Here is a 14,458-nt window from a genome sequence, read left to right as displayed (position 1 = left end):
AACCACAATTCTCTTCTGTTTGCACATAAACCTCTATTCCTTGCATATTGTTTTATTTTTATTTAGAGATTCAGTGCGATAGCAAGGCTTTCTGGCCCAATGAGCCCACACCACTCAATTACACCCGTATGACCAATTAACCTTCTAACTGCTACCTCTTTGGAATGTGGGAGGAAACCAGAGCACCCGGAGGAAACCCACACAGTCACGGCGAGAACATACAATCTCCTTACAGACAGTGGCGGGAATTGAACCCTGGTTTCTAGCACCATAGTTGAGTTATGCCATCGTGCACAGATAGTTATGTGTCTATTCAACTGCCTCTTAAACAACACAGTTGCTTCTGCTTTTATCACTATCCCCAGGCACCCAGCAGTCTCTGGGTAAAAAGATCCCTTATACACCTCCTAGGCACTTTCCCACTCTCACCTGAATGCACGCCCTCCAGTACTTGACATTTATAACCTGTGTAAAAGACTAACAGTCTTCCCCTATCCACTGCCTCTCATCATCTTCTTTCAGATCTTACCTCAGCCTCCAGAGGAATCAACTCAGGATTGTGTACAGCTCCTTACAGCTCACACTCTCTAATCCAGGCAGCATCTCGGTAAACCTCTTCTGCACCCTCTCCAAATTCCCCACATCCTCCCTGGAATGGGACGAGGATTATTTCTGAACTCCCTTTCCATCCATTACTTAACTCTTTGTTTGGATTCCAGAGGTACCACCCAGCGATGGCACTTACCAACAATCATTTGGATGCCCATGCTGATAACCACAATAGCGGCGGCAGCAATGATGCACCTATTCAAGGTGATCTGTGTCCAAGGGTCCTCCTCACCAACGTACTTTGCCTGAATTTTTTCAACAGCCACTTTTTTCAATTTCACTGGCAAAGGAAACACGGAAAAATATTTTATTTACAAAATAATGTTTTATTTTTCCACTTTTTTCTTATTACTTTCTTTCACGTGGATGGTCATACACCATGGCGGCAGAACCATCGCCCACTGAATTCCCAACCCCATTGTCAAACCCTTAATTGTCCTCAGTGGCCACTTTATTACCTACCTCTTCTACCTAATCAAGTGGCCACTGAGTGAACGTTTATCATCTTCTGCTGCTGTAGCCCATCCACTTCAGGGTTTGATGTGTTGTCTTCTGTACCCCACTGCTGTAACGCGTGATTGTTGAGTTACTGTCGCCTTCCTGTCAGCTTGAACCCATCTGGCTATTCTCCTCTGACCTCTCTCATTAACGAGGCATTTTCACCCTCAGAACTGCCATTCACTGGATGTTTTTTGTTTTTTTTTGCACCACACCCTGTAAACTCTAGAGACTTTTGTGCATGAAAATCCCAGGAGATCAGCAGTTTCTAAGATACTCAAACCACCCCGTCTGGCAGCAATAGCACAGTCAAAGGCACTTAAATCACATTTCTTCCTTATTCAGATGTTTGGTCTGAATAACCATGTCTGCATGATTTTACACATTGAGTTGCTGCCACATGATTGACTGATTAGATATTTGCATTAACGAGCAGGTGTACAGGTCTACCTAGTAAAGTGGCCATTGAGTATAAATTCATTCCATTTTATTCATCCAAAATTCCCATTAACTCGCCTTTTCTCACTCTTGCAGTGTCGAAATAACCCTACTAACCCAAATGCCTTTGTGATGTGGGGAGAACTCAGAGATCCCAGGGAAAATCCACAAGGAGAACATGCCAGCTTCTTACAGATATCACCCAAAGTCAGGATTGAACCTGTGTATCCCAGGACTGGGAAGGAACAGGGGAGAAGGGGAGGGGAAGGGAAAGGTAACAAGCTGGCAGCTGATAGGCGAGAGCAGGTGAGGGGGAAGATGGGTGGGTGGGGGAAGGAAGTTAAAAGCTGGCAGGTGATGGGTGGTAAGAAAGTATCTGATAGGAGAGGAGAGTGGACTATGGGATAAAGAGAAGGAGGAGGGGAACCAGAGGGAGGTGATAGGCAGGTGAGGAGAAGAGAAGGGATGAGAGGTGAACAAGAATGGGGAATGGAGAAAGTGAAAAAAGGGAGAGGGCTAAAATGAGAACAGAAAAAAGGGTGGGGGGGGGAGAGAAATTGCCATTAGGTTGGAGGCTGCCCAGATGGAATATGAGGTGTTCGTCCTCCACTCTGATAGCTGACTCGTCGATGGAAGGCCATGGATTGAGATGTCAGAAAGGGAATGGGAATTACTACTGAGTATTGCCAGAATATTTTTAGCTACTACTGTCAATGAGAGAAACTCAATTAAATCCTTAAATCTCACTCCTTTGCCTCTGGCCAGGCAGTGTTTAGAGGACTGAATATAACTGACAAATTCAAATCATGCCAGAACTGCCAAAAGGGACATTTCAATCATTTATTAATGCCAGATGAGCTCTGTGATGTGAAGACTGGTCTGATTGTTTTCTGCTTCAGCTAATAACTGTGGCATGTGAGTGTTCAGTTTATAACTTTGAACTTGCTTTAGGGCTGCTAGTGCAGTTCATCAATTATCATTAAGGTCAGAGGCTTTGCTTATTGAAGGAGATAAAATTCAAATATCAAAAGATGACAGGGAAGTAGTTGGTCACTCATTGACTGCAAAATTTATAACAAGTGCTTAATTGATATGCTTTTATCTATAATATATTCAGAAAATGGAGAAGGCATCAGAATTGTTGGGCTTGTCACCAAAATTTAAGTAATTTGATTTGATAAAAATGACGGATGGAATTTAAAGCAGACAAGTGAGAGGTGTTGTACTTCGGGAGGACCGACCAGGACTTACACTTTGTATGGGAGGGCGCTGCTGAGGAGGGCAGTTTAACAGAAGGAATGCACACCATAATTCCTTGAGAGTAGCCATGCCGGTAGATAGGATTGTAAAGAGAGCTTTTGGCACATTGCCCTTCATAAACCAAAGTACTGAGCACAGGAGTTGGAGTGTAGTGTTGAACTTGTATAAGATATTGGTAAGGCCAACTTTGGAGAATTGTATGCAGCTATGGTCACCTACCTACAGGAAAGATTTCAATAAGATTGAAAGAGTGCATAGAAAGTTAACAAGGATATTGCCAGGACTTGAGGACTTGAGTTATAGGGAAAGATTGAATAGGTCAGGACTTTATTCCCTAGAACGTAGAAGATTGAAGGGAGATTTGGTAGAGGTATTCAGATTTATGAGGGGCATAGATAAGATTAATGCAAGCTGGCCTTAGCCCGCAGGCTGGGTAAGACTAGAGCTAGAGGTCATGGGTTAAGGGTGAAAGTTGAAATGTTGAAGGGGAACCTGAAGGGGAACGTCTTCACTTAGAGGATGGTGTGAGTGTGATGTGGAATGAAATGACTGTGGGTTTAATTTCAATGCTTAGGTGAAGTTTGAAATGGTACATGGATGGAGAGCTATAGTCAGGGTGCAAGTTGACGGCACAAGGCTGCATAATAGTTCAGTATGGACTAGATGGGCCAAAGGGCCTGTTTCTGTGTTGTGGTGTCCTACGACTCAATAATTTTAAAAAAACAGGTAATATCCAGTAGTTGTACTTTCACACTGAGCTTCAATCAAAGATCATTAATTAAATTACTTAATTTAACAGCAGCATTCTTTCCTGTTGAGCTGCATTATACACGACACAACCTCACGTGCAGGTAGGGGTACAAAATCAGCAGCAGGAATTGGCCACTTAGTCTTTCGAGTCGGTTCTATCTGATGTCAGAATCTGAATCAGAACCAGGTTTATTATCACTGACATACTGTATGCCCTGAAATCTGTTGTTTTCTGGCAGCAGTGCAGCGTGAGACAGAAAAAATACGAAATGTTACAATTATGAAAGATAAATAGTGCAAAGAGGAAAAGTGAGGTAGTGTTCGTGGGTTCATTGTTCAGAAATGTGTTGTCAGAGGGGAAGAGGCTGTTCCTAAAACATTGTGTGTTTCTTCAGGCTCCTGTACTTCCTTTCTGATGGTAGGAATGAGAAGAGGGTGTGTCCCGGATGGTGAGGGTTCTTAATGTCACCTTCTTGAAGCATCGCCTTGATGGTGGCGAGGCTAGTGCTACTGATGTCTACAACCCCTTGAAGGCTTTCACGATTCTGTGCGTTGGTGCCTCTACCTCAGGTGGTGATAAAACGGTCACAATTCTCTCCACACTGCGTTAATATTCTCTGCTCTGTGTTCCTATCTGCCCCAAGTAACAACAGTGCTGCTCGTTGTCGTCACCTCTGAAACTAAAGGAAGGAGTTGCATTCTATTGTGACTTGTATGACCTTCCAAAATGTCGAAGTTCAAAGTAAGTTTATTATCAAATTATGTGTATGTCACCATATATATGGCCCTGAGGTTCATTTTCATGTGGGTATCCATAGTAAATACAAAGAAACACCATAGAATCAGTGAAAATCTGCACACAACAGGGCAGACAAGCCAATGAGAAACTATTGCCAGCTGTTCAATGTTGCACTGCAGGAAGTGTGGTGGCTAATTTATGCACACCTTAGTTTTTGAGAAAGGTGGGTGTTCTTGTTTTGCTGCTTGAGGGTGAAATACACCAATGCCAACTAGTTCCTGATTCTCCAACCCTAGGGCAAAATAGTCTTGAGTGCATTCACCCTACCTGTGCCTCTCATGACCTTTTGGCCTATAGAGACAATCTTACTCAGAGCACTCAGCGCCTCTGCTTCCTCAGGAAGCTAAAGAAATTTTTCCCCATAGATCTTCACCAAATTTTATTAAAACATTCTGTCTGGATGCATGATAACCTCTAGATCGGGGGCTCCCAAACTTTTTTTATGCCATGGACCAATACCATCAAGCAAGGGGTCCACGGGCCCCCAGGTTGGGAACCCCTGCTCTAGATGGATGTATAATCACCATTTTCGAGTGAATCTCTGCCTGTGTGTGGTAAACTATGTGTATACCTGTCTGGACACGCCCCTCTGCTGACTGCTCCTGTGGCTCCTCCCACAGACCCCTGTATAAAGGGGCACTGCTCCTCCCTCAGTCTCCAAGATGTTGTGGTCACGTTTGCAGCCAATAAAAGCCTATCTTTTGTCTCCCGTCTCCGAGAGTTATTGATGGTGCATCACCGTGACCTCAAGAAACTTCAAGAAGTTTTGGATACAGTTCAGCACAACACAGAAATGACTCTCACCTCCATGGTCTCTGTCCATAGTTCTCACCTCCCTCAGTAAAGCAGCCAGCATTATCAGAGATCCCAGCCACCCCAGACATTTGCTTTTCTCTCCCCTCCCATTAGGCAGAGATACAAAAGCTTGAAAGCATATACCACCATTCACAAGGACAGTTTCTAGCCTGCTATTATAGGACTATTGAATAGTTCCCTAGTAAGATAAGATGGACTCTTGACCTCATAATCTACCTCTTTATGATCTTGCACCTTCTCCTCTATCTACATGACACTTTCCCTGCAGCTGTTACACTTTATTCTGCACTCTTTTATTGATTTACGTTGTTCTACCTCAACATTGGGTGGTGGAGTGGAGATACATCTCTACCAAAGGAGGTGTAAGGCGCACCTTCCCTCCAGGAGCCTGCAGGTCACCCTTGAGCGAGGTGTATCACCTGCTTAGCCCCCTGATCAGGGTCATATGAATCCATGGGAGCAGGTGGTGGACGGTCATATGAGCAGCTGGTGTATATCATAGGTTCTTGCAGACAATCTCTGAAGGGTATTGATAATGGCTGGGATCACTTATCTGTGTAGACACTGCCCAGAAGAAGGCAATGGCAAACCACTTTCGTAGAAGGAGTTGCCAAGCACAACCAGAGTCATCGATCATGATCACCTACTATACACAACATGAAACATAATTATGATCATGATCTCAATGCGCTCTGCAATGATTTGATAGGAATGAATAGTACACAAGATTAGTTTTTCACTGTACCTTGCTGCTGCAAGTGACAATAGTAAACCAATTCCAATTCACCTCAGTTCTTTGTCTGCTGAGAAATAACTTTCCTTTAGCCTTTCTTTATCAAGTCCAGCTTCTCCAACTTTGGAGGAGAACGCTCCACTGACATGTGCATCACAATACACAAGCACCAGTGAGGAGATTTCCCAGTGACTTCCATTTCAGAAACCAACCACTTTTGTTTTTAAACTATTTTCCTTCCCTCTCGTACCTGATCTTGTCTTCTTAGCATTTAGAGGATGGAACTGTGTGCTGCCATTCCCACGTGTTAGGGCCCTGAAATGGAATTGAGTGAGGGGGGTTGGGAACTTGGTGACAAGATATTCCAGAGTTGCAATGATACCCGGCAATAATCTGTTTTCTGGGAATCCACTTACTAAACCAGGACACCCCTGCCCATCAATCCCAGCTCGCTCAGTTCCGGTCGCATTTGTTTGTGTCATTTGAAAGTTTTGGCACTTGTCCTCAGCTGACAAGGATAATTTTCAATAAAAGTTGTCTAATTAGTGCCTAGACCCTAAACTTGGTAACTTTATGTATGCAAATTAGCAGGCCCATGGGTTTAACAATCACATGGATCTGCTTTTTTTAAAAAATGAAGATTAGTTTTATTTGTCACATGTACATCAAAAATACAGTGAACTGCATTGCTTTGCGTCAATGACATACACATTCCGAGCATATGTTGGGGACAGCTGGCAAATGTCGCCACATTTTTGGCACCCACATAGAATGCCCATATCTCACTAAACTGTATGTAAGCTGCAGTAAGTTTTCACTGTAATGGTTTCTCTGTAGCAGCAATGTTTGGGTTATGGGCAGAGATAACGGGGCTTTGGAATGTGGAGCTATCCAATGAGAGGCATGTTGTTCTTCCTTTGGGTCTGGGAGCAGGGATTTTGCTGTCTTTTGCTGGGGAGAGAGTTGGTAGACCGCTGGATGGAGTGGACTTGGAGTGAGGGTCTGAGGGGTGGCTATGCTCGGAGGAGGTTGACGGTAAACAAGTGGACGGAACCGTGAGCTCCAACATTTGTGCATTATACTGTTTCATGGGAATGGGCCCTTTTATTTTTGTTTCTTTACTAACCATATTGTCAAATTAAGAATGATAAAACTCAATCATTTAATCGCATATTGTGTACTGTTTGTTATTTCGTGGTGCTGATTTGTAACAGGGGACGCATCGCGCAGCATCCACCCAAAGGAGATTTCTTAAGTTTGCCCAGGCCGAGGGCTGTCTTCCTCTAGACTGAGCCACTAGCCGAACCGAGAGTTACATGTACATCTTGGATTGTGGGAGGAAATCCACACGGTAATGGGGAAAATGTAAAATCACCTTACAGGCAGCAGCAGGAATTGAATCCCAAATGGTGATTGTTGGCGCTGTAAAGCATCGTGCTAATCACTATGCTACTGTGCCAGTCTCCTACTTGGACCCTCCTCCTATTAGTTGTTAAAATTGATATAAATTTGCACCATTCAGGATGTTTCGAGTATTTTCAATTTATAATTTATTGTAACACAACAATTTTTATTCAGTATTTTTTCACTCCTATATTTAATTGTGAGGCCTGTCTAATGTTACCTTCCTCAGTCTTCTTGCTGCTGGGTAGTTCCTCCCTTGTTGCTTCAGAACTCGGCTTCTGCCGTGTTTTTTGTCTATCCCTGGAGTGTTTAGGTATTTCTGCCTTTATCTCCTCAATTTGTAATTCATCTTTCTCCTTCTCTGTGTCCTGAAAAAGGTACAAAAGTGAATTACACCACCTCAGCAGAACTTCTTATCAAAGCTTTCAAAGGCCCATTTAATATCAGAGAATGGATACACTATGCAACCTGAAATTCATACTCTTCACAGATGACCACGAAACAGGAGACCCCATAGAATGAATGATGGAAACATCAAATCCCTGAAGCTCCCCCTTCCCTCGTACAAGCAGCAGTAAAAGATCAACCCCCTGCCCTCCACCCAGGCCTGCAAGAAGCACCAACCCCCTCCACCCAACCATGTAGGCAAAGAGTCCTTGATCCAGGGTCCTTCAAAACTGCATCCCACTAACCAGCACTTCAGTAGCCCCCTCTCTCCCAGGAACTCACTATTCCGATGTTATGATCTTCCACGTCGTTTCTCCAAGCCTCCCCCCCCCCACCATTTCAAAGACCGCCAGGCTCTCACTCTCCATCGAGAGAGAGAGAGAGAGAGAGAGAGAGAGAGAGGGGAGAGAGAGAGAGAGAGAGAGGGAGAGAGAGAGAGAGAGAAAGAGAGAGAGGGAGAGGGGAGAGAGAGAGAAAGAGAAAGAGAAAGAGAGAGAGGAATCACTCGAGTCAAAGGGCTTTCCTCCAACAGCAGCTGGCAATTAGCAAACACACCATCTGCTGTCTTGGTGTGAACCATAACCATAAGACACAGTGGTTACTAAAAGTAATGTGATATTTCAAGTATGGTGATTTTGGAAGTAAAAGTTGCATGTTGCTCTTATACTGGTGAGGCTGGTGAGCTGATGAAGGAAGCAGATCCCAGGATGCCGAGCTACAGTTATTGATCTTGATTTAAAAAGACGATTTAGAAAGTTTTAAAAGGGTTCTGAGGGGGCAAGGTTTTCACACAGTCGGTTGGTTATGTGGAATGACCTATTGGGGAAGTGGTAGAGGCATGTACAATCACAACACCTCTGAATGGGTGAGTGCGGAGGAAACACGCATGCAATACTCTGGAGGAACTCAGCAATTCAGGCAGCACCTACGGAGGAAAGTAAACAGACAATGTTTTGGGCCAAGACCCTTCATCAGGACATGCACAGGAAATTGCCCCGTGATGAGGCAAGGGTTAAATCAGTGGGTTGCTGGGTGGCACGTCTCAAAGGGCCTATTCCACGCCAAGAATTCAAAAGTCTCAGAACCACCTGAATTAGTGTTCAACTCATCTTTCATAAAGGAGAATCTTTTTAAAGAGGCAAAATAAATGTGGGTAAGAATTCTTACTGCGAGCAATAATTCTATCATTTATATAATAATTTCACTATATTGTAGTGCCATAGGGCCAGAGAGTGGTCGTGGCAGGCATTTTGGCAACGTGGAAAAGTGATCTAGTGAAGTATGCGGATAGGGTCGGTGTGGGACTAGCTAAAATGGAAAAGATGGGCTGAAGGGCTTGTTTCCAGGCTGTTTTGCTTTATGACTATATGAAATAATAATCATGAAGATGATTATGTAAATGTTTATTCTAGAATATCAGTATGGTATTTGACTGTCCTTTGTAATTAAAAGAATGCTTATATGATATTAATCTTCTTGTATACTTTAAAACTTCTTTCATTCATGTCATGTATAATTTTACATGTAAGTCTAGCTTCATATATTCCTAATATCTTATGAATTTGTGACTTAATCATCATAAGTTGCTCTATGAAGTACTTAAGGAACTTTGCTGTTTCTGTCTCAGATTCAATTGTATATATAAACGCTGCCTGATAAAGCTGCTGGAGCTCGGATGCTACATCCAGACTCCTGTGTTCCGCTGAGTGGAGTTTGGCTTAAAACCGAATTGTTTCCCTCCTACTTCACACGCAGGAGAGCAGATCAAGGAGAACGAGAGGTGACTTGATAGAGTTCCATGAAAGTATGAGAGACATAGATAGACAGCCAGTTCCTTTTTTCCCAGGGTGGCACTGTTTATTAACTTTAGGGGAGCTGTGCGTGGTAGGTTTTTTTTTTGCACAGAGAATGGTAAGTGCCTGGAATGCACTGCTGGGTGGCGGCGGAGGCAGATACATTAGAGACATTTAAAAGGCTCTTAGATTGGCGCACGGATGATGGAGAAATGGAGGGCCATGTGGGAGGAAAGGGTTAGATTGATCGTGGAGTAGGTTAAAAGGTTGGCACATTGTGGGATGAAGGGCCTGTACTGTTTTGCATTCTAAAACAGGTGGGCAGGTTTCCTCTGATGTATTCAATTTGTTACAGAGAAGTGGAGCCATATGATTTGGCTTCACATTCTGAATTTTTAAGATTGTTTAATGTCATTTCCAGTACACAAATGTAGAGGAGAACAAAATAATTGTTACTCCAGATCTGATACAACACAGAAAAAAAGATGATAAGATAAAGAACACAATAACAATAAATATTAATACATATGATAGCTTATATACGTAGATTGATTTTATGTCCATAAAGTGATGCTAGGCACGAGAGTGTCTGCACATAAGGTGACTGACAGGGAATGGGAAAGCAGTGGTGGTTGGGGTGTGAAGGGGTGGAGGTATTGATCAGCCTCAAAGCAGGGTGAAAGTAACTGCCTTTGAGTCTGGTGGACCTGCTGAGGAAGGTACATAGCCTCCTTCCTGATGGGAGTGGGACAAACAGTCCATGAGCAGGGTGGTAAGAATCCTTTATGATATTACTGGGACTTTTCTGACATCTTTCTCGATATATGGTCCTGATGGTAGAAAAGCTAATCTTCCAGTTTGTACATTTGGGATGGAGAGGGATAATAGATCAGCCGATGGAATAGTAGATCAGACTCGATGGGCCGAATGGCCTGATTCTGCTCCTACTTATGCTGCCCAATCCACTGTGTTCCTCAAGTGGATTGTTTGTTGCTCCAGATTCTGGCATCTGCAACTTCGCGAGTCTCAATGACAATGAACGCACAATATCACAAGGACACGGAAGTTGAATTGCACTGTGCTGGTACTTTCATACATATTTGTAATGCAGTTCCAGTTTAACCCAGGGCAGATCAGACTGTGTGGGATCTCACAAGACAGGACTCTTCACATGAGCCAGACCTAGGATTTCTCTGGCAACAGGTTCACACCAGTTTTTTTGGATATACAGTTTTCTGCCCACATCTGCACAAGTTAGATCCCCAAACTCCACACCATATCTGTGGTGGTGAGTGCTCTGTAAATGTAGCGGCATATAGAACAACACACACAAAGTGCTGGAGGAACTCAGCAGGTCAGGCAGCAACTATGGAGAGGAGTACATACAGTAATTAACATTTTGGGCCGGGTCTGAAATGCTAACTGTTTATTTATTTCCATAGATGCATTGACACTGGGACACCAAGAGGTGTTAGGTTTGTTCTTAATAAAGGCAAACAGAGTAAATAAAAACAAGAACACATATTTATTTACAGGACTCTCTTGCAATGGCTCTAGCTCCACACGATCTCATGAGACCCGCTCACGGTTTCAGCTCGACCTGAGCATGTGTGACCAGCTCACCGACGTCACTTCCAGCCCCGGGGTGAACTGCCTGCACTGCCCACTGGGAACTGCAGTTCATTACACACATAATAACACAAGAGGCGCCTTCACAACTGGCTTCAGGCAGCTCAAAGTCCGCAGTACGTGAGTCACCGACCGGGAACGCTTTCTCCAGTGCCTTCTGTGTTGTTGCTGAGAATTGGTGTTGGGGGGTTGAGAGGAGGTTCCATGTATTGTGTTTAGAGACACAGCACAGAACAGGTCCTTCTGATCCAACAAGCCCAGCAATCCACCTATGTAATCTTAGCCTAATCATAGAACAATTTACAATGAATAAATAACCTTCCAATTGGTATGTCTTTGGCCTGTGGGAGGAAACTGATGCAGTCACAGAAAGAATGTACAAACCTTCTTATAGAGAACGCTGGAAATGAACTCAGAACTTTAATGCTCCAAGTTATAATACTATTGCACTAACCGCTATGTGGTCGTGGGTTGTTCAGATTGGTGTTGGGGCCAGGGGTAACTAGAGAGGGTCAGTGATAGGGGATCAGCAGGGGAGTAGTTAGGGGAAGGGCATTGAGATATATATATATAAATACACAAAAAGAGAGCAAGAAAATCTGATGGTGGAGGGGAAGAAACTGTTCCTAAAACATTGAACGTGTGTCGTCAGGCTCCTGTACCTCCTTCTTGATGGTAGCAATGAGAAGAGGGCATGTCCTAGCTGTTGGGGGTCATTAATGACTGTTGCCACTTTTTTGAAGCATCACCCTTTGTAGGTGTCCTCGATGCTGGGGAGGTTAGTGCCCATGATGGAGTTCCCTATAACCATTACACCCAAATGCCTAGCGGTGTTATCTCAGTACACCAAGCAATATTCTAAAATCCATGAAAGGTCACTTACATCTAACTTTTCACTGATCTTTTTACTTGTCTTCAAACTAGGATCATCTGTAATGAAAGAATGAGCTGTTAAATACCTCAGGAAATTCTGTACTGAGACCTTCCTATGTGAAATTACACTTCATTCTAATCACTTCACTTGTCAGAATCAGAATTAATATCACTGGCATCCAGTATATCATGAAATATGTTGTTTAGTGGCAACGATAGATTGCAATACATAATTGAAAACTGTAAGTTACAATAAGAAATACATATAAATTAATTAAGTCGTTCAAAAAGAAAGCAAAAAACGTGTAAGGTAGTGTACATGGGTTCATTGTCTGTTCAGAAATCTGACGATGGAGGGGAAGAAGCTGTCCCTGAAATGTTGAATGTGTCATTAGACTTCCATATCTCCTCCTTGATGGTCACGATGAGAAGAGAGCATGTCCTGGGTAATGGGGGTCCTAGTAATCGATAGCACCTTTTTTGATGCATTGCATATTGAAGATGTATGATGCTGGGGAGGCTGCTGCCCATGATGGAGCTGGGTGAGTTTGCAACTTTCTGCACTTGTTGGTTTTGTACAATGACAACAATGAGTCTGGGTGTGGAAAAGAGGAACGGGAGGGACACTAATGTGAGAAGAAGATAATGAAATGCTAACTGGCAGGTATGACAGCAATGCTCAACAGGCATTTAGGTATACACATGAGCAGGCAGACAATGGACGAATAGAGATCATGGGGTTAGTTTAACTTGAAGGGGCTGAAGGGCCTGTCCTGTGCTCTACTCTTTTATGTTCTAACATTGTGGAAAAAATGGAAAGAAGAAATAATTCGATGGGCAGAATCTGAAAAAAGATCTATTGTGTATTGAAGTTCTTCCATCTACACACACGCCCTGTCTATAACCCTGAAGCTTTTACCACCAGAAAAAGGACAGCTTCTATCCCACGGTTATCAGACCCCTGGATGGGCCTCTGGTACGATAAGATGAATTCTTAGCCTCACTATCTACCTCATTGTGACCTTGCACTTTATTGCTTATCTGCACTGCACTTTTTTCGACAGCTGTTACACTTTATTCTGCACTGTTACTGGTTCACCTTGTTCTACCTCAATGCACCAAGTAATGATCTGATTGGTATGAACAGTGTGCAAGACAAGCTTTTCACTGTTCGGTACACGTGACAATGATTTATTTACTGAGATACAGCGGGGTATAGGCTCTCTGGCCCTTCAATCCACGCCAACAATCCCCTGATTTAACCCTGGCCTAATCAAGGGACAATTTACAGTGATCAATTAACCTACCAACCCGCAAGAATTTGGACTGTGGGAGGAAACTGGAGCACCTGTAGGAAACCTACGTGTTCGCTGGGAGAACGTACAAACTCCTTACAGACAGCAGTGGGAAATGAACCCTGATCACTGGTACTGTGAAGTGTTGTGCTAACCACTATGTTATTGTGCCGCCCTACCACGACCAATCCCAATTAATAGCAATGCCAATACTTCCCATTGTCATAGTTTTGTCATATTTTCCAATACCAATTCTTAGAATTGAAAATGCCTAAAGGAACTTTAACCAAAGTGCTTTAGGAGGATGCTAGGTAGGCAGATGAAAAGGCGGGAATGGAGGGTACGGACCATGTGCAGGCAGAAACGATTAGTTTAATTAGGCATTGCTAGTTTTGTTAGTTCAGCACAACATTGTGGACCGAATGGCCCTCTCCATGTTCTTTGTTAATTACTCTATGTATCACTACTATTGGGAGGCAGGGTGGAGATATGTCTGCCAAAGGAGGTGTAAGGTGCTCCTTCCCTGCGCTAGCTTGCAGGTCACCCATGGGTGAGGTGTGGCACCCTTTTACCCTTGCCCCCACCCCCCGATCATTGAAGCCTGCTGAATAGTGAAAGGCCCGAATAGAGTGGATGTGGACAAGATGGTTCCGATGGTGGGGGAAGTCTAGGACTGGAGGGCACAGTCTCAGTACAGAAGGATGAGATGAGGAGGAGATGAGGAGATGAGGAGGAATTTCTTTAGTTAGAGGGTGGTGAATCTGTAGAATTCATTGCCACTCTGGAGGCCAAGTCATTGGGTACATTTAAAGCAGAGATTGATAGGTTATTGATTAGTCAGCGTGTCAGAGGTTACAGGAGGAAGACAGGAGAATGGAGATGAGAGAGAAAATCATTCAGCCATGACAAATAATGGAGCAGACTCAAAGGCTGAGGCCTAAATTTACTTTTATGTCTTATGGCCTATAGTCTAAACAGGCGGCATAGTAACATAGTGGTAGTGCAGTGGTTAGCACAATAATTTGCAGTTCAGGTGTTCCAGGTTCAATTCCCATTACTGCTTTAAGGAGTTTATACGTTCTCCCTGTGACTGCATGGTGCTCCCACTTCCTCC

General features: G+C 43.6%; 1 protein-coding gene across 3 annotated transcripts in view; it reads right to left on the bottom strand.

Moving 5' to 3' along the window:
- LOC132405982 (uncharacterized) overlaps window positions 1-14,458 on the bottom strand; it is a 60,832-nt gene that overhangs the window by 6,592 nt on the left and 39,782 nt on the right. For all 3 annotated transcript variants that reach the window (XM_059991074.1, XM_059991075.1, XM_059991076.1), the window contains 3 exons: window positions 12,060-12,106; window positions 7,528-7,675; window positions 746-889 (listed from right to left, as the gene is read on the bottom strand). In XM_059991074.1, the coding sequence (XP_059847057.1) occupies window positions 746-889; window positions 7,528-7,675; window positions 12,060-12,106 (339 nt within the window). The remainder of the gene's footprint in view (window positions 1-745; window positions 890-7,527; window positions 7,676-12,059; window positions 12,107-14,458) is intronic.

Source organism: Hypanus sabinus, chromosome 16, assembly GCF_030144855.1.
Source record: "Hypanus sabinus isolate sHypSab1 chromosome 16, sHypSab1.hap1, whole genome shotgun sequence".
Classification (NCBI taxonomy): Eukaryota; Metazoa; Chordata; class Chondrichthyes; order Myliobatiformes; family Dasyatidae; genus Hypanus; species Hypanus sabinus.
Note: the sequence above shows the minus strand (reverse complement) of the source record. Positions and strands in the feature narration are given on the sequence as shown.